Genomic DNA, 21,308 nt, shown 5'->3' with positions numbered 1-21,308 from the left:
TTTGTTTTAACCCAAAGTAGAGAGCCTACATAAATAACCTGAAGTAATGATACATAGTGTATACAGATGGAGGGCAAAGTTGTACTCTACAGATTTTTTTTTTCAGCAGGAAGAATAATATAATGTTAAGATATATTATGCATCCCATAAAGATCACAAGAAATAGTAACAATAGACTTTAGTGAAAATTACAAAAAATCTTTGAATTTAGAACTGCTATTCACTTACCACTAAAACACAACTCATTTCTGCAGATAATTATTTCCACAAAGAGAGATATATTAATACAACAATTTATCTTCTGAATAGTAATCGCTAACTGCCACCAGTGTGACTACATGAAATGTCAGATGTCACAAACTTTAGACCACTGCTCCACCTCCAAGTTACAATACGTGGAAGCTGTAGTCTAAATCTCCCCATAGAATCTGCTGGCATGTAGTCCTAGACATTCGCAGGTATTACTGAATGGACTATGCGGGAAGACTAAAATGAAGTCATTCACAAGCATTTTCCCCGCAGGCTCCACAACACCGTGTCAGGGAGGACGAGAGCCACCGAATTGTATGTAAATAGACAATTGCACTCTGTTTGCTTGTATGGTGCAATTCACCACACAGACCCTCCAAAAACTTATTTAGCTCCATCTAATATAAAAAATTAGTACTTAAATCTCAGTCAGTGACGGTCTAGATTCCCGCCTTGGTATCCAATCTAATCTTCAATACAAAAATCTATGTCTTTGTCATTTTAGAAACTTTTTGACCATTTTAGAAAGTTCTCTGTCATACAAGATGGTCCACCTGAGGACGTATCTCACTATCTAGAATGGTTTTGGACATTGGTCAGATTCCTGGAGTATCTTCAGGATGGTTATTGGAGATTCACACTGGGGCATCATTGTAAATGTGCTTTTATTTAGTGGAATAAACAATGCTACATTGCATAGTAGGCATATTCATTTATGTACAAAAAGTATAAGAAATGGCTTAAAACAATGACAGACAATGTCTGCTACAACATTGCAACCCCGATCCTATTCCAGTCCATGTGGGTGAATGGTTTGTCATGCCATCAGGGGAAGGCGCTATATGTACGCACCATGCTGCTCTTTCTGTAGTGCATCTTTGTCATCTTCAGGCTTTCTCTTGTCCTGACACAGGGCAGTATCATTTTGTTCTTTTATAGAGGAATCCAAAGACTAAAAAAAACAAAAAACTACATTAAAACCCAGTGCTAAATCCATATGTATATAAATCCTATGACCCCATACAAACAGGACTCAAATAATAGATTACTCACTCTCAGGCTTCTATCACACTACCGTTAAAATATGTTTACCTCTCTTCCGTCAGAGGAAGAGAGGGTCGAAAGATTAAACGGAAAGCAACGGTTCCATTAGAATTGTCATTGATTTCCATCGTAATTATTTTGTTTCTGTTGCTTTCCGTTTATCTCCATTCGCTAGGTTTCCGTTTTTTTTTAACAGAAACAAAAGGTCTGCAGACTGCACTTTTGCTTCCGCCAAAAAAAACGGAAACCTAGTGAACGGAGACAAACGGAAAGCAACTGAAACAAAAAAATATAACATTGAAATCAATGGTAATTCTAACGGAACTGTTGCTTTCCGTCTAATCTTTCAATCCTCTCTTTTTCTGACGGAAGAGAGGTAAACGTATACTAACGCTAGTGTGAACTTAGCCTTAATAATATATATTACATACACACACATACATACAGAAAACTACGCAGCGAATCCAACCCAGATTTCAGAGGGAATTCCGTCCGAAAGTCTGCCCCTAACCGTGTTTGATTTGGTTCAGATTTTGGGATGGATTTGCCACTGTGAAGAAAAGGGGATTTAAAAATAATAATAAAAAAAATATATATATACCATACTCACCTACCCTGGTGCTCTGGAAGTGATGCGTCTCTTCTTCCATTGGTTGCTCTCTGTTGAGCTTGCCTCCTGGTATGAAGTCTTATCCCTCGTGACGCTGCAGTCTTTGATGTGCTGCATCGGTCACATGGGACAAAACGTCATCTCTGGAGGCCGGCTCAACAGATAAAAGCAAATAAGAGCAGGGATGCATCAATTAGCGAGGGCCGGGGGTGGTGATTTTGCAATTTTTTTTTAATTTTAAGTTAAAAACATTTTTTATATTATTTTGTAGTTGGTATTTTCCTGCAGAAATTCAGCTATTCCACAGCAAAAATGACATTTGTTGCAGGTATTTACTTTCCCATTTAAAGAGGCTCTGTCACCAGATTTTCAAACTCCTATCTCGTATTGCAGCAGATCGGCGCTGCAATGTAATTACAGTAACGTTTGTTTTTTTCAAAAACAAGCATTTTTGGCCAAGTTATGAGCATTTTTATATTTATGCAAATGAGCCTTTTTTAAGTACAACTGGGCGTGTTTAACTCCTTAACGCCGAAGGACGGATATATCCGTCCTTAGCAGCTACTAGTTCGCGCAGGAGGACGGATATATCCGTCCTGTGATGGCGCGGGTACTGAGACTGTACCCACGCGATCAGCGGCAGGAGCACGGCTGTTATACACAGCCTGGCTCCTGCTGAAACTGCCGGAATCGAAGCGCGCGCCGATTCCGGCAGTTTAACCCATTAAATGCCGCTGTCAATAGTGACAGCGGCATCTAATGTGTTTGACAGAGGGAGGGAGCTCCCTCTGTCACCCGATCGGCGCCCCCGCAAACAAATCGCGGGTCGCCGTCGGGTTTCCATGACAGCCGGGGGTCTAACAAAGACCCCCAGGTCTGCCTTCAGCATCTGCCTGTTAGGCGATGCCAGAGGCATGACCTAATAGGTTGCCTGTCAGTTTTACACTGACAGGCAATAATGTTTTGGTATACTAAGTATACCAAAGCATTATATATGCGATCGGCACATCGCATAGTGAAGTCCCCTGATGGGACTTTAAAAAAAAATGACAATCAGTTAAATAAAGTTGGTGAAAAAAAAATAAAATAAATTACAGTCAAAGTCAAATAAAACTACTTTTTTGGCCCAAAAAGTGGTTTTATTTAGTAAAACTGTCAAAACAAATCACACATACACATATATGGTATGAGCTAAACACAAGAAATGGTTATAAACCATACCTAATAGAAATCCCAAAATATGCAATTCATATATAGCACGGTGCCGTTTCGGAGAGCAATAATTCAAAAAGAAAAAACAAAAAATATTTTCCAAAACATACCAGGCACTCTTTGGGATAAGAATAATTTTATATAAATTTTTATTAAATTCCATATAAAAATATATTTTAAAGATTTTTCATATATAAATATATCTCTTTCCTATTTTATCCATAATACAAAGATTTTTTATAGGAAAAGAAAAGGGAAAAGAGAAAACACATTTGTTTCAAACTAGATGTACATAATTTAAAAAAAATTATGCCTCGTTTTACGTCTGAAAATAGGGCTACAATACGTCGGCAAACATCTGCCCATTCATTTGAATGTGTTTGCCGACGTACTGTGCAGACGACCTGTTATTTACGAGTCGTCATTTGACAGCTGTTTATAACCATTTCTTGTGTTTAGCTCATACCATATATGTGTATGTGTGATTTGTTTTGACAGTTTTACTAAATAAAACCACTTTTTGGGCCAAAAAAGTAGTTTTATTTGACTTTGACTGTAATTTATTTTATTTTTTTTTCACCAACTTTATTTAACTGATTGTCATTTTTTTTTAAAGTCCCATCAGGGGACTTCACTATGCGATGTGCCGATCGCATATATAATGCTTTGGTATACTTAGTATACCAAAACATTATTGCCTGTCAGTGTAAAACTGACAGGCAACCTATTAGGTCATGCCTCTGGCATCGCCTAACAGGCAGATGCTGAAGGCAGACCTGGGGGTCTTTGTTAGACCCCCGGCTGTCATGGAAACCCGACGGCGACCCGCGATTTGTTTGCGGGGGCGCCGATCGGGTGACAGAGGGAGCTCCCTCCCTCTGTCAAACACATTAGATGCCGCTGTCACTATTGACAGCGGCATTTAATACAGCCTCGTCAAAAGAAGTGCAGGACACTTCTTTGGACGTTTTTGGAGCTGTTTTCTCATAGACTCCAATGAAAACAGCTCCAAAAACGGACGTAAAAAACGCCGCGAAAACGGCGCGAAAAACGCCGCGAAAAATGCGAGTTGGTCAAAAAACGTCTGAAAAGCAGGGTCTGTTTTCCCTTGAAAACAGCTCTGGATTTTCAGACGTTTTTGGTCACTACGTGTGCACATACCCTTACACTGACAGGCAATAATGCTTCGGTATACTAAGTATACCAAAGCATTATATATGCGATCAACAGATCGCATAGTGAAGTGTCCTGATGGGACTTAAAAAAAAAATGACAATCAGTTAAATAAAGTTTGTGAAAAAAAAATAAAAAAATATTACAGTCAAAGTCAAATAAAACTACTTTTTTGGCCCAAAAAGTGGTTTTATGTAGTAAAAGTGTCAAAACAAATCACACATACACATACATGGTATCCCCGCGATCGTAACAACTTGACCAATAAAATGAACACATTAATTAAACCGCCGGATGAACGGCGTCCAAAGAAAACGCAAAAAACAACGGCAAAATTCTCTCTTTTCTCCCATTCCCCCCATAAAAAATAAAATAAAAGTTAATCCATAAGTCCTATGTACCCCAAAATAGTACTAATGAAAACTACACATTGGCCCGCAAAAATGAAGCCCACGTACGGCCACATCGACGGAAAAATAAAAACGTTACGTCTCTTGGAATGCGGCGATGCAAAAACAAGTAATTTTTTTCTAAAAGGCTTTTTATTGTGCAAACGCAGGAAAACATATAAAACCTTTACATATTTGGTATTCCCGTAATCGGGCCGACCCATAGAATAAAGTGAACATGTTATTTACGCTGCATAGTAAACGGCGTAAATTTATAACGTGAAAATTAATGCTAGAGTAGCTGCTTATTTTCAATTCTCTCCTAAAATAAAGTTAATAAAAGTTAATCAATATGTTATATGCATCTAAAAATGGTACAATTACAAAATACAACTCGGCCCGCAAAAAACAAGCCCTTATACGGCTATATAGACGGAATACAAAAACAGTTACGACTCTTGGAATGCGACCATGAAAAAACAAAAAATAATCCTTGGTCATTAACGTGCAAAATGGCCTGGACATTAAGGGGTTAAAGTTAAGTACAACTGGGCGTGTTTAAAGTTAAGTACAAGTGGGCGTGTATTGTGTGTGTACATCTGGGCGTTTTTACTTGTTTTACTAGCTGGGCATTGTGAATGGAAGTGTATGATGGTGACGAATCAGCATCATCCACTTCTCTTCGTTAACACCCAGCTTCTGGCAGTGCACAGACACACAGCTGTTCTCGAGAGATCACGCTGTGACGTCACTTCCTGCCCCAGGTCCTGCATCGTGTCGGACGAGCGAGGACACATCGGCACCAGGCGACAGAGGCTACAGTTGATTCTGCAGCAGCATCGGCGTTTGCAGGTAAGTCGATGTAGCCTCTGTCGCCTGGTGCCGATGTGTCCTCGCTCGTCCGACACGATGCAGGACCTGGGGCAGGAAGTGACGTCACAGCGTGATCTCTCGAGAACACGCTGTGTCTGTGCACTGCCAGAAGCTGGGTGTTAACGAAGAGAAGTGGATGATGCTGATTCGTCAGCATCATCCACTTCCATTCACAACGCCCAGCTAGTAAAACAAGTAAAAACGCCCCGATGTACACACACAATACACGCCCAGATGTACGCACATAATACACGCCCACTTGTACATAACTTTAAACACGCCCAGTTGTACTTAAGAAAGGCTAATTTGAATAAATATAAAAATGGTCATAACTTGGCCAAAAATGCTCGTTTTTGAAAAAAAAAAACCTTACTGTTATCTACATTGCAGCGCCGATCTGCTGCAATACGAGATAGGGGTTTGAAAATCTGGTGACAGAGCCTCTTTAACTCAATAAGGAAAATCTGCAACCATTGAACAGCATAAATTGACATGCTGCGAATTGAAAAATCCACAACACAGGTCAATTTCCCCACAGAAATTTTCCACAGCAGATTCTTAAATCTCTTCCACTTTGCTGCTACTGTAATTCATCGCAGATTTTTCATCCACAAATCTGCAATTACGCTACATGTGAACTTATGCTAAGGATCCCCTTACACGGCCAAACAAGAGCCGTGTAAATGAGCGCCGATCAATGAGACAGCTGGTTGATCGGCACTCGTTTGCTCCTTTCAGAAGAAGCAATGTTTGGGGAAGAGCGCTTATTACTACGATCGCTCGTCCTTATACATTTCTGTCATGTTGGGAGGACATCTCCCTGTTTACACAAGGATATGTGCTGCCGACTATATTTTTTGCAAAATAAAGATACAATCAGCCGATGTTTACACCGGGAAATGATCGGGAAAGAGCGTTCACTATCATTTGCCTGATAATTGGCCTGTGATGCATTTACATGCCAACTACATAGGTCATAAGAGATAAAAGGGCAGTCTGGTTTAGAAAACTAATGTACAAATTATTTTTTAGGGCATTCCTGAGTTAAAGGGGGTTCTTTATTTACAACCACCGTCAATTTGCCAGAGCAGAGAGTGGCTTATTTTAACCTTTAAATCTCCTCTTACAGTGAAATAAAAAAAAAACATTACCCAATGCACGACGAGTGATTTTGGGTCCTCTTTTTGTTCTTCTTCTAGATCCTTTCCATTTACAGTGGGTTCAGTTGCAGTGACTGGTAGTAACTTTAATGTGGTCACAGTGAATTCTTCCTTTCTTAGGATAGGATTCTGTGTGGAATCTAGAATAAAATCATAAAAATACATCACAGAATTAAGATGGGACATGAAACAAAAAGCATAATAAAATGCAGAAATGACTAACAACTAACAGTAGAGTAACAGGGGGCAGGGGTAAAGGAAGAAACACAACCAGTAAGAAATGGTCCACGTTGGCTGGTTCCTTCTTTAACACCTGTCTTTCCATAGAAGCCTCTGACATCTATGCTGTATCCATACATTATCAGAGTCTCCAGAAAAGAATGGAAGAGAGCATAGCCGATTAATTATATTAGGGTCATGTGCACAAGCCTTTAGGCACTTGGGGTATAAGAAAGACCATTGCTGAAGACTCTATAGCACAATAGCCTTGCACCTTAGGCTTCTCTCATGAATAAACTAACAACAAAATTCACACACTAGGAACCAGAACCTCCACTTATACAGTAATCAAGTAAAAATAGCGCTACATCACGTGTATATAAGCATTGAATGGAGACTAAATCACCAACTACCTCTTCATTAATTATAATCCAGTCCTGACTTTGAGGAGCAGGAGACTTTCCACAAAAGAAACTAGTTAAAAAAACAAAAACTCAACAAGTTCATTCACAGATGAAGACGACATCTATTTCCATCCATGAACTCAAGGAAACACACTTACAATATTCTACATCTAATTAAAGGGGTTTTCCCACGAGAGACATTTATGACACATTCACAGGATATGTCATAAATGTCAGATAGATGCGGGTTCCACCTCTGGGACCCGCAGTGATCTCTAGAACAGGCCTCCTAAACACTGTTCAGCCGCACTGTGTTGCGGCTGAATGAGGTAAATTCCGACCATGAAAAGCGTTATATGGTCTTGAGCTGAGCTACTCTGTTTCTGTAAGTCTCATCGAACTTAATGGCAGTTACCGAAACAGCGTAGCTCGCATGCTACGCTGCTTCTGTAACTGCCATTGACTACTATCAGAGTTATGAAAACAGCGCAGCTCAGCGAGTTACGCGGTTTACGTAACTCACGACCATATCAAGTTTTTCATGGTCCGAAAACACCTCATTCAGCCGCAACACAGTGCGGCTGAACAGGGTTTAGGGGGCCCTGTTCTCGAGATAGGTGCGGGTCCAAGAGGTGGGACCTGCATCTATCTGACATTTATGACATATCCTGTGGATATGTCATAAATGTCCTTAATGGGAAAATCCCTTTAAGGCTGGATTCCCACACAGCAATTACTTGCGTTTTCAGTGAAGTTTCTCTGCACACTTTTTTTTGAGGCTCTCTCATTAGGACTTCCAAAACTTCAGAAAAATGACCTCTACAAAATTATACTAAATAAATAATGTCACCAAAAAATGCATGTGAAAAACTCAATAAAAACGAAAGTCAATTAAAAGTAATGCCGATTTTACATGCGTTTCAAAACGCTGGAAAAAAGATGTAAAGGAGACCTTAGGCCAGGATTTGTAGTGCTACGGATTTAATTTTAACTATTGAACTACAGCTGCAGTCCAAATTAATACATTGAGTTGCAAGAAATCTTGTGGACTGCAGCTGAATGTCTGGCTGTAGCCCTGGCCTAAGGGTCCATTCACACGTTGCGCTAGATGTGCAGTTAGAACCACATCTGAAAAACACATGCGTCATTTACGGCGATTTGGTGCATTTTTTGTGTGGTTGGGCTAAAAAACGCAACCACATTAAAAAAAACTTACAAAATCGCAGCATAAAAATGTATTTTTCGTATGCCATTCTTCGAGGCGGTTCTAACCACACCTCAACGTGTGAATGGACCCTTACAGAGTCTCCGATTATTGGATTTTTAACATGTCAATCAACTCATTAGTAGTGAACAACGTGTAATAAGTCTCAATGATTTCAATGGAGAGGTGTGTGTTAATGCACAGTCACTTTACCACTACAAATAAAGAACAGTACCTGCTTATTTTTAACATTGGTGAGGTCCTTGTTACAGCCCTACAAGGTGAATTTGACATATTTGACTGATTTGTCATCAAAGTCCATAAGCAGAAAACCCATTTAAAGGGGTTTCCCATCAGGGACATTTATGACCTATCCACAGGATAGGTCATAAATGTCAGATAGACGCAGGTCCCACCTCTGGGACCCACACCTATCTCTGGAATGGGGCCCCCTAAACCCTGTTCTACCTCTCCCTGTTCCGTCTGACACGTGTGATTTCCGTCCCTGACTTAGGAAACAGCGTAGCTTGTTGAGCTACCCTGTTCCCGTAGTAAGTCCCATAGAACTGAATGCTACGCTGCTTCCATAACTTACATTCAGTACTATGGGAGTTACGGAAACAGCGTAGCTCAGCGAGCTAAACGGTTTTCTTGTTCATGGTTGGAAATCACACGCTTCAGCTGCAACACCGAGAGGTAAAATGGTGTTTAGGGGGTCCCGTTCTAAAGATAGGTGTGGGTTCCAGAGGTGGGAACGCATCTACACTACCGTTCAAAAGTTTAGGGTCACTTAGAAATTTCCTTATTTTTGCAAGAAAAGCACAGTTTTTTTCAATGAAGAGAACATTAAATTAATCAGAAATACACTCTATACATTGTTAATGTGCTAAATGACTATTCTAGCTGCAAACGTCTGGCTTTTAATGCAATATCTACATAGGTGTATAGAGGCCCATTTCCAGCAACCATCACTCCAGTGTTCTAATGGTACATTGTGTTTGCTAACTGTGTTAGAAGGCTAATGGATGATTAGAAAACACTTGAAAACCCTTGTGCAATTATCTTAGCACCGCTGTAAACAGTTTTGCTGTTTAGAGGAGCTATTAAACTGACCTTCCTTTGAGCTAGTTGAGAATCTGGAGAATTACATTTGTGGGTTCGATTGAACTCTCAAAATGGCTAGAAAAAGAGAGCTTTCATGTGAAACTCGAAAGTCTATTCTTGTTCTTAGAAATGAAGGCTATTCCATGCGAGAAATTGCCAAGAAACTGAAGATTTCCTACAACGGTGTGTACTACTCCCTTCAGAGGACAGCACAAACAGGCTCTAACCATAGTAGAAAGAGAAGTGGGAGGCACCGCTGCACAACTGAGAAACAAGACAAGTACATTAGAGTCTCTAGTTTGAGAAATAGACGCCTCACAGGTCCTCAACTGGCAGCTTCATTAAATAGTACCCGCAAAACGCCAGTGTCAAACATCTACAGTGAAGTGGCGACTCCGGGATGCTGGCCTTCAGGGCAGAGTGGCAAAGAAAAAGCCATATCTGAGACTAGCTAATAAAAGGAAAAGATTAATATGGGCAAAAGCACACAGACATTGGACAGAGGAAGATTGGAAAAAAGTGTTATGGACAGACGAATCGAAGTTTGAGGTGTTTGAATCACACAGAAGAACATTTGTGAGACGCAGAACAACTGAAAAGATGCTGGAAGAGTGCCTGACGCCATCTGTCAAGCATGGTGGAGGTAATGTGATGGTCTGGGGTTGCTTTGGTACTGGTAAAGTGGGAGATTTCTACAAGGTAAAAGGGATTTTGAATAAGGAAGGCTATCACTCCATTTTGCAACGCCATGAAATACCCTGTGGACAGCGCTTGATTGGAGCCAATTCCATCCTACAACAGGACAATGACCCAAAGTACACCTCCAAATTATGCAAGAACTATTTAGGGAAGAAGCAGGCAGCTGGTATTCTATCTGTAATGGAGTGGCCAGCGCAGTCACCAGATCTCAACCCCATAGAGCTGCTGTGGGAGCAGCTTGACCGTATGGTACGCAAGAAGTGCCCATCAAGCCAATCCAACTTGTGGGAGGGGCTTCTGGAAGCATGGGGTGAAATTTCTCCCGATTACCTCAGCAAATTAACAGCTAGAATGCCAAAGGTCTGCAATGCTGTAATTGCTGCAAATGGAGCATTCTTTGACGAAAGCAAAGTTTGAAGGAGAAAATTATTATTTGAAAAAAAATAATATTTCTTACCTTGTCAATGTCTTGACTACATTTTCTATTAATTTTGCAACTCATTTGATAAATATAAGTGTGAGTTTACATGGAAAACACAAAATTGTCTGGGTGACCCCAAACTTTAACGGTAGTGCATCTGACTATAGAAGTCACATTAACTCCTTAAGGACGCAGCCTAGTTTTGGCCTTAAGGCTCAGAGCCCATTTTTCAAATCTGACATATTTCACTATATGTGGTAATAACGTCGGAATGCTTAAACCTACCCAAGCGATTCTGAGATTGTTTTCTCGTGACACATTGGGCTTCATGTTCGTGGTAAAATTTGGTCGATATATTCAGTGTTTATTGGTGAAAAATTGCAAAATTTAGAGAAAATTTTGAAAAAATAAAATTTTTCAGAATTTAAATGCATCTGCTTGTAAAACAGACGGTTATACCACCCAAAATAGTTACATTTCCCATATGTCTACTTTGGATTGGCATCGTTTTTTGAACATTATTTTATTTTTCTTGGACGTTACAAGGCTTAGAACATAAACAGCAATTTCTGATATTTTTAAGAAAATTTCAAAAGCATTTTTTTTAAGGTACCTCTTGAGTTCTGAAGTGGCTTTGAGGGGCCTATGTATTAGAAACCCTGATAAAACACCCCATTTTAAAAACTAGACCCCTCAAAGTATTCAAAACAGCATTTAGAAAGTTTTTTAACCCTTCAGGCATTTCACAGGAATTAAAGCAAAGTGGATGTGAAATTTGCAAATGTCATTTTTCTTGCTGAATTTCAATTTTATTCATTTTTTTTTCTGTAACACAGAAGGTTTTACCAGAGAAACACTACTAAATATGTATTGTCCAGATTCTGCAGTTTTTAGAAATGTCCCACATGTGGCTCTACTGCGCTCGTGGAATAAAACACAAGCCCTAGAAGCAAAGAAGCACCTAGTGCATATTGAGGCCTCTTTTTTATTAGAATATATTTTAGGCAGCATGCCAAGGTTTGAAGAGGTGTTGAGGTGACAAAACAGTAGGACTCCCCCAATAGTGACCCCATTTTGGAAACTACACCCCTCAAGGAATTCATTTATGGTTGTTGTTACCATTTTGACCGCACAGTTTTTTCACAGCACGTATTTGAATTGGGCTGTGAAATGAAAAAAATTTAATTTTTTCCAATAAAATGTCATTTGTGATCAAAATTTCTTATTTTCACAGGGAACAAAATACCCCATTTTGTTGCCCAATTTGTCCTTAGTGTGGCAATATCCCATTTGTGGTGATAAACTGCCGTTTGGGCTCATGGGAGGGCTCAGAAGGAAAGGAGCGCTATATGTTTGTTAGAGTCCAGATTTTGCTGGATTGGTTTTCGGGTGCCATGTCGCATTTACAGAGCCTCAGAGGTATCAAAGCAATGGAAACCCGCCAGAAGTGACCCCATTTTGGAAACTACACCCCTCAAGGAATTCATTTATGGTTGTTGTTAGCATTTTGACCGCACAGTTTTTTCACAGCACCTATTTCAATTGGGCTGTGACATTTAAAAAAATTACATTTTTTCCAATAAGATGTAATTTTTTATCAAAATTTCTTATTTTCACAGGGAACAAAATACCCCATTTTGTTGCCCAATTTCTCCTGAGTGCAGCAATACCCCATTTGTGGTGATAAACTGCCGTTTAGGCTCATGGGAGGCCTCAGAAGGGAAGGAGCGCTGTGTGTTCTTTGGAGTGCAGATTTTGCTGGTTTGGTTTTCGGGTGCCATGTCACATTTGCAGAGCCCCAGAGGTATCAAAGCAATGGAAACCCACCAGAAGTGACCCCATTTTGGAAACTACACCCCTCAAGGAATTCATGTATGTGTAACGTGACCATTTAGACCCCATAGTTTCTTCACAGAACTTATTTGAATTGGGCTGGGAATGAAAAAAATATATATTTTTTCCAATAATATGTCATTTTAGCTCAAAAATTCGTATTTTCACAAGAAATAAAATACTCCATTTTGTTGCCCAATTTGTCCTGAGTGCGGCAATACCCCATTTGTGTTGATAAACTGCTGTTTGGGCCCATGGGAGGGCTCAGAAGCAAAGGAGCGCTATTTGTTCTTTGGAGTCCAGATTTTGCTGGATTGGTTTTCGGGTGCCATGTCACATTTGCAGAGCCCCAGAGGTATCAAAGCAATAGAAACCAACCACAAATGACCCCATTTTGGAAACTACACCCCTCAAGGAATTCATTTATGGGTGTTGTGACCATTTAGACCCCATAGTTTTTTCACAGAACTTATTTGAATTGGGCTGGGAATGAAAACAAAATTATTTTTTTCAAATAATATGTAGTTTTGGCTGAAAATTTCTTATTGTCACAAGAAACAAAATACCCCATTCTGTTGCACAATTTGTTCTGAGTGCCGCAATACCCCATTTGTGGTGATAAACTGCCGTTTGGGCCCATGGGAGGGCTCAGATGGAAAGGACCACCATTTGGCCTACTGGGGATTTTCTAGTGCGAAGTCATGTATGCAGAAGCACCTGAGGTACCAGTACAGTTGAAACCCGCAAGAAGTGACCCCGTTTTAAAAACTACACCCTTAAGGCATTCATCTAGAGGTGTAGTGAGCATTTTGACCAGAGACCTACACCCCATAAACTGTAATGTGGGTTCTCCTGGGTACGGCAATACCCTACATGTGGCTGTTATCAGCTGCCTGGGCACACAGCAGGGCTCAGAGGGGAAAGACGAGGGGGGATAAGCTGTGCGGAGTGCATCAGGGTAAGTAAAACTGGGGTAAATTATAAACCAAGGGATGTATGATACATTTTAAAACACTCTTTCATACAGAGCTCTGGTTATTCGGGACACGTGTCACATTGATATATTGTGTCATCCCTTATAGCAGACTTTGCACCTCTTGACTTTTTCCCTTCTTGCCAGTTTGGGGAACTTCTCCTGGAAAGTGTTGCCGCCCTGGTACGATGCGTGTGGCCCCGCTTCCAGAAGTACTGGGTGCCCCCCCTTCTTGGTCCCTAAAGATTAGGTTCTTGATAATCACCTCTTGAAATTCCAGGAAAGTTCCCGTCTGGCCTGCACATCGACGTAGCACGTACGCATTGTACAAAGCCATCTGTATGATGTGCCCGGCCAGCTTCTTATACCACACCGCATGGCGCTGTAGGGCTTCAGGATTTGATCTGACAAGTCCATCCCTCTCATGTACCTATTGTAGTCCAGGATGCAGTCTGGTTTGGGGGTGGCCTTTCCTTCATATATCCTAAACCTGTAGGTAAACCCTGATGCACTCTCGCACAGCTTATACATCTTCACGCCATACCTTGCCCTCTTACCCGGCAGATACTCGCGGAATTGAACCCTCCCTTTAAAATGTACCAAGGACTCATCAATAGAAATACACTTCTCGGGGGTGTATGCTTGGGAAAACCGGGCACTGAAACGGTCTAATAGGTGTCTCCGTTTATACAAACGGTCAAAACTGGGGTAATCTCGGGGTGTCAGTACAATGTAAGAAGCAAAGTATTGCCTAATTTAGTTATTTTTTTAGGTTCCAGTTCAGTTCTGAAGTTGCTTTGAGGGGCCCATATATTAGAAACGCCCATCAAACACCCCCATTTTAGAAACTAGACCCCTCAAAGTATTCACAACAGCATTTAGAAAGTTTATGAACCCTTTAGGTGTTTCACTGGAATTTAGAGCAAAGTAGAGGTGAAATTTACATTTTTTTATACCAATTTTTTTTTACAACACAAAAGGATTTATCAGTGAAACGCAACTTAATACGTATTGCCCAGATTCTGCAGTTTAGAGAAATATCCCACATGTGGCCCTAGTGCGGTTATGGACTGAAGCACCAGCCTCCGAAGCAAAGGCGCACCTAGTGGATTTTGAGGCCTCTTTTTTATTAGGCACCATGTCCGGTTTGAAGAGGTCTTGTGGTGCCAAAACATTGGAAACCCCCCAAAAGTGACCCCAATTTGGAAACTAGACCCCTTGAGGAATGCATTGTAGTTTTCTTGGGGTGCATGTGGCTTTTTGATCAGTTTTTATTCTATTTTTAGGTGGCGTGGTGACTAAAAAACAGCAATTCTACTATTGTTTTTTTATTCTATTTTTTTTACAGCGTTCACCGTGCGCTATAAATTACATATTCACTTTATTCTGCGGGGCGATACGATTACGGCGATACCAGATGTTTATAGTTTTTTTTTATGTCTTATGGCGTTTGCACAATAAAATAAGTTTTGTAAAAAATCATTCACTTTTTGTGTTACCTTATTCTAAGAGCCAGAACTTTTTTATTTTTCCATCAATAAAGCCGTGCGAGGACCTATTTTTTGCGTAACGAACTGTAGTTTCGATCAGTACCATTTTTCGGTACATGCGACTTTTTGATCTCTTTTTATTCCATTTTTTGGGAGGTGAAGTGACCAAACAATTGTGATTGTGGTACGGTTTATTATTATTTCTTTTACGGCGTTCACCGTGCGGGATAAATAACGAAATAATTTTGTTCAGGCCGTTACGGACGCGGCGATACCAATTATGTATAGTTTATTTGTTTGTTTATATATTTTTATTAATAATAAATGACTGATAAGGTAAAAAGGGGGATTTTTACTTTTATCACTTTTAAAACTTTTATTTTCTTATTTTTACACATCTTTTTTTAACTTTTTTTTAACTTTATTACTTTGTCCCACTAGGGGACTTGAGGGCAGGAGGCCCTGATCGCTATTCTAATACACTGCACTACATGCGTAGTGCAGTGTATCAGAGGTGTCAGCTACTCACTGACAGCAAGCATAGTGGGTCCTGACGTTGTCAGGACCCACTAGGCTTCCGTCTATGGCATAGCCGGACGCCATTGTTTGGTGTCCGGTTGCCATAGTCACCATCGCCGGCCGCTATCGTGTAGCAGGCCGGCGATGGCAGCTTAACCCCTAAAAAGCCGCGATCTCTATAGAACGCGGCTTTTAAGGGGTTAATCAGCGGGGACACAGCGATCGGTCCCCGCTGTAGGAGCTGTGACAGCTGCTGAACAAGACAGCTGTCACAGCTCCTGTATGTGTCGGGAGGACGGCCGAAACGGCCGTTATTCCCGAGACGTACTATTAGGTCATGGAGCGCAAACGCTATAGTTACCATGACCTAATAGTACGTCCAGGAGCGGGAAGGGGTTAAACATGTTTGTTTCTCATGGATTTGTCTTGAATAGAACAAACAATGCAAACCTTTAGTCTGTTCTGTGTGGACCTTTTCTGTCTTCAAAGAAGAATCCATTTCATCTACTTGGTTGCAGTGGTTTATCCCTTCAGAGAAAACCTAAAGAAAACATACCCAAAAATATGTCTTAATAATAAAAATTGTAATAGCAAACTATATCCATTCAGAGGACATAATCCAGCTGCCACGTATTGAGCATCAATGATGTGTGTCGCTCAGCACAATAACAAAGGATGTCCTTACTTTTGGATCCTTCTCAGGTTTATGCACATTCGGCCGGGTCAGGTTAAGTTCAATGGAAGAAACATCTGTCTTCAATTCTGTCGCTGGTATATCCACTCTGGCAATACCTTCAAACCTCTGAGATCTGGTCAGAGAAGAAGCAAAGGTCTGGGTTGCAGTGAATCCTCTTTCCTTCTGTTCCACTGTGCCATTAAGTGCTTCTCCATTTACACTTATCTTCCCATCTACCTAAAGGGATCAAACAAATGTGTGCTTAGAAATAAGGGGCAAGACATATCTGTATTAGAAAAAAACTCAATGAATAGGTGATGCAAAACCGCTGTGATCAGGTTAAAGTGTACCTGTCATTTTAGAATAACCGGTCATGTGTGTACATAAGCAAAAACACAATTTCTGGCCATTATAGGACTTCTAATTCTTAGTTTTCCCTGAGAAGTGGGTGGAATCTAACTGCCATCATGTCTTCTTTACACTGCACACATAGAGAAGAGGAGAATCCTGCCCTCCTATCTCTATTTATAACACACACATATATATATATATATATATATATATATATATATATACACACACACACACACACACACACACACACACACACACACACACACACACACACACACACATACACATACATATATATAGCAGCAGCAGCAGCATAGAGGAGATCATACAGCAGTAATGTGCAGTGTAGCTGAGAATCCAGCACGGAGGTGAGATATTACACGAACTAGAAACTGCAGCATAGTTTTTGTGTGTCTCTCCTCCTCTCTCTCACTCTGCTCCCTCCTCCCCCTTCCCTCTCCATATACTTCTATGGGCATCAGTAACCTGATCCCTGAGTAAGTTGATAGCCCAAAAAAAGCAGTGAATTCAGAGTGAGATAACAATTAGGAGGAGGAGGTGGAGGAGCCTGATAAGTGAAGAAAGAGACATTTTCTCTAATAAGATATATTACAAAGTCTCTTATATTCTCTTGTACTCTTGATTTATGCAAAGTTTGTTGAAAAGTTCGTAACCATTTAATTCAATGAAGGACAGCAAACAAAGAAGGGTAATCAGTGGCACCAAAGAACTCAGTTTGAGTTTATAATGATATTAAATAGTCTAAAAACTTGAAACATGCATCAAACTGGAAATTGCATCATGGGATCTTCTTTAGAAAAACCAAAATGGTTATTAAAAAAAAAAATGTACTCCCGATATAAGACCTTACACCAGAGGCACTACATAGTCCTTACTACCTCTATTGAGGCCAGTTTCACACAGCGATTATCCAGTTGCATTTTAGGGCCTGTGTATCAGCTGAACACCTGAGTCTCTCGCAGTTTTACGGACTCGACTAAAAATAACCCTGTGCTGATTTACGTTTAGTTCAGTTAGAAACATGTGGGTTCTTAATGTTGTGGCCGTAATAAAAACTCTAAAATGTGGTAGGATTTCAGCCACGTGAAAGCGACCTTACTCCCTGAATTACCAAATACAAAACTGATGAGAACGAAGTCTGGAAAGGACAAAGTACGTGCTAAAAAAGAATATAGAGGTGTGCCCCCACATTTAGAATAAGATAGTTTGCAAGTTAAGCCCCTTCTACAATCACTCATGTTGCACCCACTATTATTCTAGCACCAAAACCAAAGAGGAAATTTGACTCCTGAAAGCATTAATTCACTAATGTTTTTTTAAAAAAAAGTTTCCCTTGCTTTACTACAGATACAATCTATACATAAATGTACATACTAATCCATACATAAATCAGTAGAAGATACTAAGCATGTATGGAAACTGCATGAGACATAAATAGTGTTTTCCCGCTTGCCCTTTTTTTTTTTTTATACCGGAAAAAGTTAAGCCAACTTTTTTTTATTTCTTTTTTGGTTACTCAATCCTATTTAATAGAAATGATTTAAAATTTACGGATGTGCATTACAAGCACTGTAGGTTAAATAACCACAACTACAGTAGCAGATGTCAAACTGCATCAAACAGGTTGCCTAGAGAGGACACACTGGGGGAGCTTTATCAAAAGAAACGCATGGAAAAAGGGGAGCAATTGTCCATAGCAACAAGTCATTTGAATGCTCTCAATTTATTTCATTTATATGAATGGCGCAACTGATTTCAATGGGTGCCATGTAAAATTTCATTTCAGGCCCCTTAGACCGGTGACAACTAATAATAGGGGTACCCCTCAAATCATCTTAAAGTGTAGCTAAACATTTAACAAACTTCTGACATATCATAGTGACATGTCAGAAGTTTTGATTGGTGGGGGTCCGAGCACTGAGACCCCCACCAATCGCTAAAACTAAGCGGCAGAAGTGCCGGTGTGAGCACTCAGCCGCTTTGTGTCTGTTCGGCTTTCTCCAGAAATGAATATATCGAAGTACCGACTCAATAGAAATTCTTTGTTAAACGTTTAGCTACACTTTAACATTGGAAACAAGTAGGGCTTGTCTCAACCAGACAGATAGCAGCCTGCATTATGCAGAATTTTTAGTTTGGCTGATGCCGTTTCTCAGAAGTCAACTCTTAAAATGTATTTCTATTGCTTTTTGTCCACCTGATAAAATCAGAATACTGTATATGATCACAAATATTACCTTGAACGTCTTCAAGACCTGCTGTGTACTCCTGGGCTGGGAGTAAGGCTTGGGTGACAGCATAGGCACTGCCTTAGAGACCACACATTTTGTTGGCGATGTCCGACCTGCTGGTGCTTTAAAGTCTGAATCACTAGTAGGAGATATGGTTGCCTCTACTGTAGATGTGAATTTAGGAGATGGTAAAGACTGCTGCCTAAGATACTTAAGAGGGTTGGGGTCCTCTGTTGAGGAGAGCAAGCCTGGCTCCACTGAGTGGCTTCTCTCAAGAATTTTTGGCATCACTATACGTTCAAGTACAGCTTCACTAATTGTGAACCTCTCAATGTATTTCTGCAAGATCTTGTCTGCTTCGTCTTTTGTCTTAGCGTTTTTGTAGGCTTCATGCAGCTCCTTTTCTCTGCGCTCTCTATTAAAACAAACACAATGAGAAGAATTCAGATGCAGTAAACAACACATTTAGCTGAATATGTACAAACAATGTAATACAAATAAATGGATAAAGGGGTTTTCTAATCCCCATAAATACGTATCAAATGCTCAAAAATAAAGTGTCCCTGTTTGTCTTGTTGTCATCATAGAGCAATGATATTTTGTTCATGGAGGTCACAGCAGCCAACTGCTGGCCGCAGTAGTGACGTCACTATCTCTAAGATGACAACAAGATGCTGTGGTGGATCCTTTAACTGGCAGTGCAGAAATCAAGCTTAATTTAATTGTAGGCCGTTTTTCATAACTTTAAGCATGCTCAAACCAAATTTCTAAGTCCCTACAAAATTTCACACATCTGCAAAGTAAGTTGATTTACTTTGCATTACGGTTTTGTATGGAATTGGAACGATTTTGTGTCATTTTCTCCATTTATATGCATATGTTTGACCTCGGAAACTACTACACTAAAACAGCTTAATTCCAAATGTGTATCGACCATCTCAACTCCCACAATCCTAGAATATCATCAAAATTCTAAATTTTGCCTAAAGGGGCATTCCCATGTTATGTTTCGGCATATCACTAGGACATGACATAACTTTATGATCGGTGGGCGTCCAACCACTGAAAACCCTGCTAATCACAAAAACAAAGGACCGAAGTCCCTTTAGCTTTTTCCCTGCACCTCTGTGCAGGGAGCTGCAAAACAGGCCCATTCAAGTAAATGCGGGGCTATTGTAGTTTCCTCCACAGCGGGTGGTCATAGGGTGGTTTGAAGTGTCGCTATGCAGGGAAAATCTGTGCAGCAGAGGCATTGTTTCTCCTTCATTCTGAAAATCGGTGAGGTAAAAGCAGCCCCCATCAATCAGAAAGCAATAGAATATCTTAGCAATATCCCATCACATACCATCATGTGAATAACCCATTAAGACATGAATGAAGAAGAAAGTATAATGTAACTATAAACATTTACAAGATAAATAAAGCTTAGGGCCTGTTCACATCAGCGTTCGGGTCCCGTTCATTGTTCTGTTCAACCTTTCCGTCAGAGGAACCGGTGAACAGAATGCCGAACTGAAACGATCGCTTCCATTTGCATTACCATTGCTTTCAATGGTAATGCTTCCGTTGCAATTAGTTTACGTTTGTTTCCGTTCCGTAAGGTTTATGTTTTTTTGCGGAAACAATAGTGCAGTTGACAGCACTATTGTTTCTGTGAAAAAAAAATGAAACTTTACAGAATGGAAACAAACATACTGAAATGGAAGCATTACCATTGAAAGCAATGGTAATGCAAATGGAAGCGATAGTTTCATCGGTTCCTCTGATGGAAAGGTTGAACGAAATCGATGAACGGAACTAGACACGGATGTGAACAGGCCCTTGGTATTTACAAAGATACTCAAGATTGTATGCTGGTTTTAACTATGGAAAGTTATTGTTCTATAATTGTTCTATTCTGATGTAGACACCACACATAAGGAAACACGTCATCATGGTCAGCAGGGTTGGAGCCCCTTACAGCAACTACACACAGGAAAAAGTCCAAATCAACAGATCTCCATGAGAGTCTCTCTTATTTAAATTTGGAGACCGATATGCAACATTTGATTTCCAAACACTATGAGACTAATAGTATAAAAAAAGACTAGCTAGAAATAAAATGAAATTGTGATTACAGGTGAATTCATGAATTTCTATTGGAAACTCTTACAAAGAGCTCGTCCACACACTGCAGGAATTCCTGTGTTTTTTCCGTCCGGAATTGCGGACAGAAAAAACGCAGCAGAATACAGTAGCAGCATAGTGGATGAGATTTAACAAATCTCATCCACACGCTGAATAAAAATTCTGTGCAGAAATTGACCTGCGGTGCGTAATTTTCGGACTGCAGCACGTCAATTCCTGCTGTGGAAAGTGGACAGAATTGTTGCGTTTTTCAGAGGAGATGTCACCATCTCACATCATTGAAAAAAACGCAGCAAAATACGCACCATTTTCTGCCGTAAAAA

General features: G+C 40.2%; 1 protein-coding gene across 1 annotated transcript in view; it reads right to left on the bottom strand.

The window, feature by feature from the left end:
* LIMCH1 (LIM and calponin homology domains 1) overlaps positions 1–21,308 on the bottom strand; it is a 259,769-nt gene that overhangs the window by 35,708 nt on the left and 202,753 nt on the right. Inside the window, exons 19-23 of the mRNA XM_075859422.1 lie at positions 18,865–19,273; positions 16,262–16,489; positions 16,027–16,117; positions 6,702–6,850; positions 1,102–1,201 (exon numbers count right to left, since the gene is read on the bottom strand). Coding sequence (XP_075715537.1) covers positions 1,102–1,201; positions 6,702–6,850; positions 16,027–16,117; positions 16,262–16,489; positions 18,865–19,273 — 977 coding nt within the window. The remainder of the gene's footprint in view (positions 1–1,101; positions 1,202–6,701; positions 6,851–16,026; positions 16,118–16,261; positions 16,490–18,864; positions 19,274–21,308) is intronic.

Source organism: Rhinoderma darwinii, chromosome 1, assembly GCF_050947455.1.
Source record: "Rhinoderma darwinii isolate aRhiDar2 chromosome 1, aRhiDar2.hap1, whole genome shotgun sequence".
NCBI lineage: Eukaryota > Metazoa > Chordata > Amphibia > Anura > Rhinodermatidae > Rhinoderma > Rhinoderma darwinii.
This window is presented reverse-complemented; position numbering and strand designations above follow the sequence as displayed.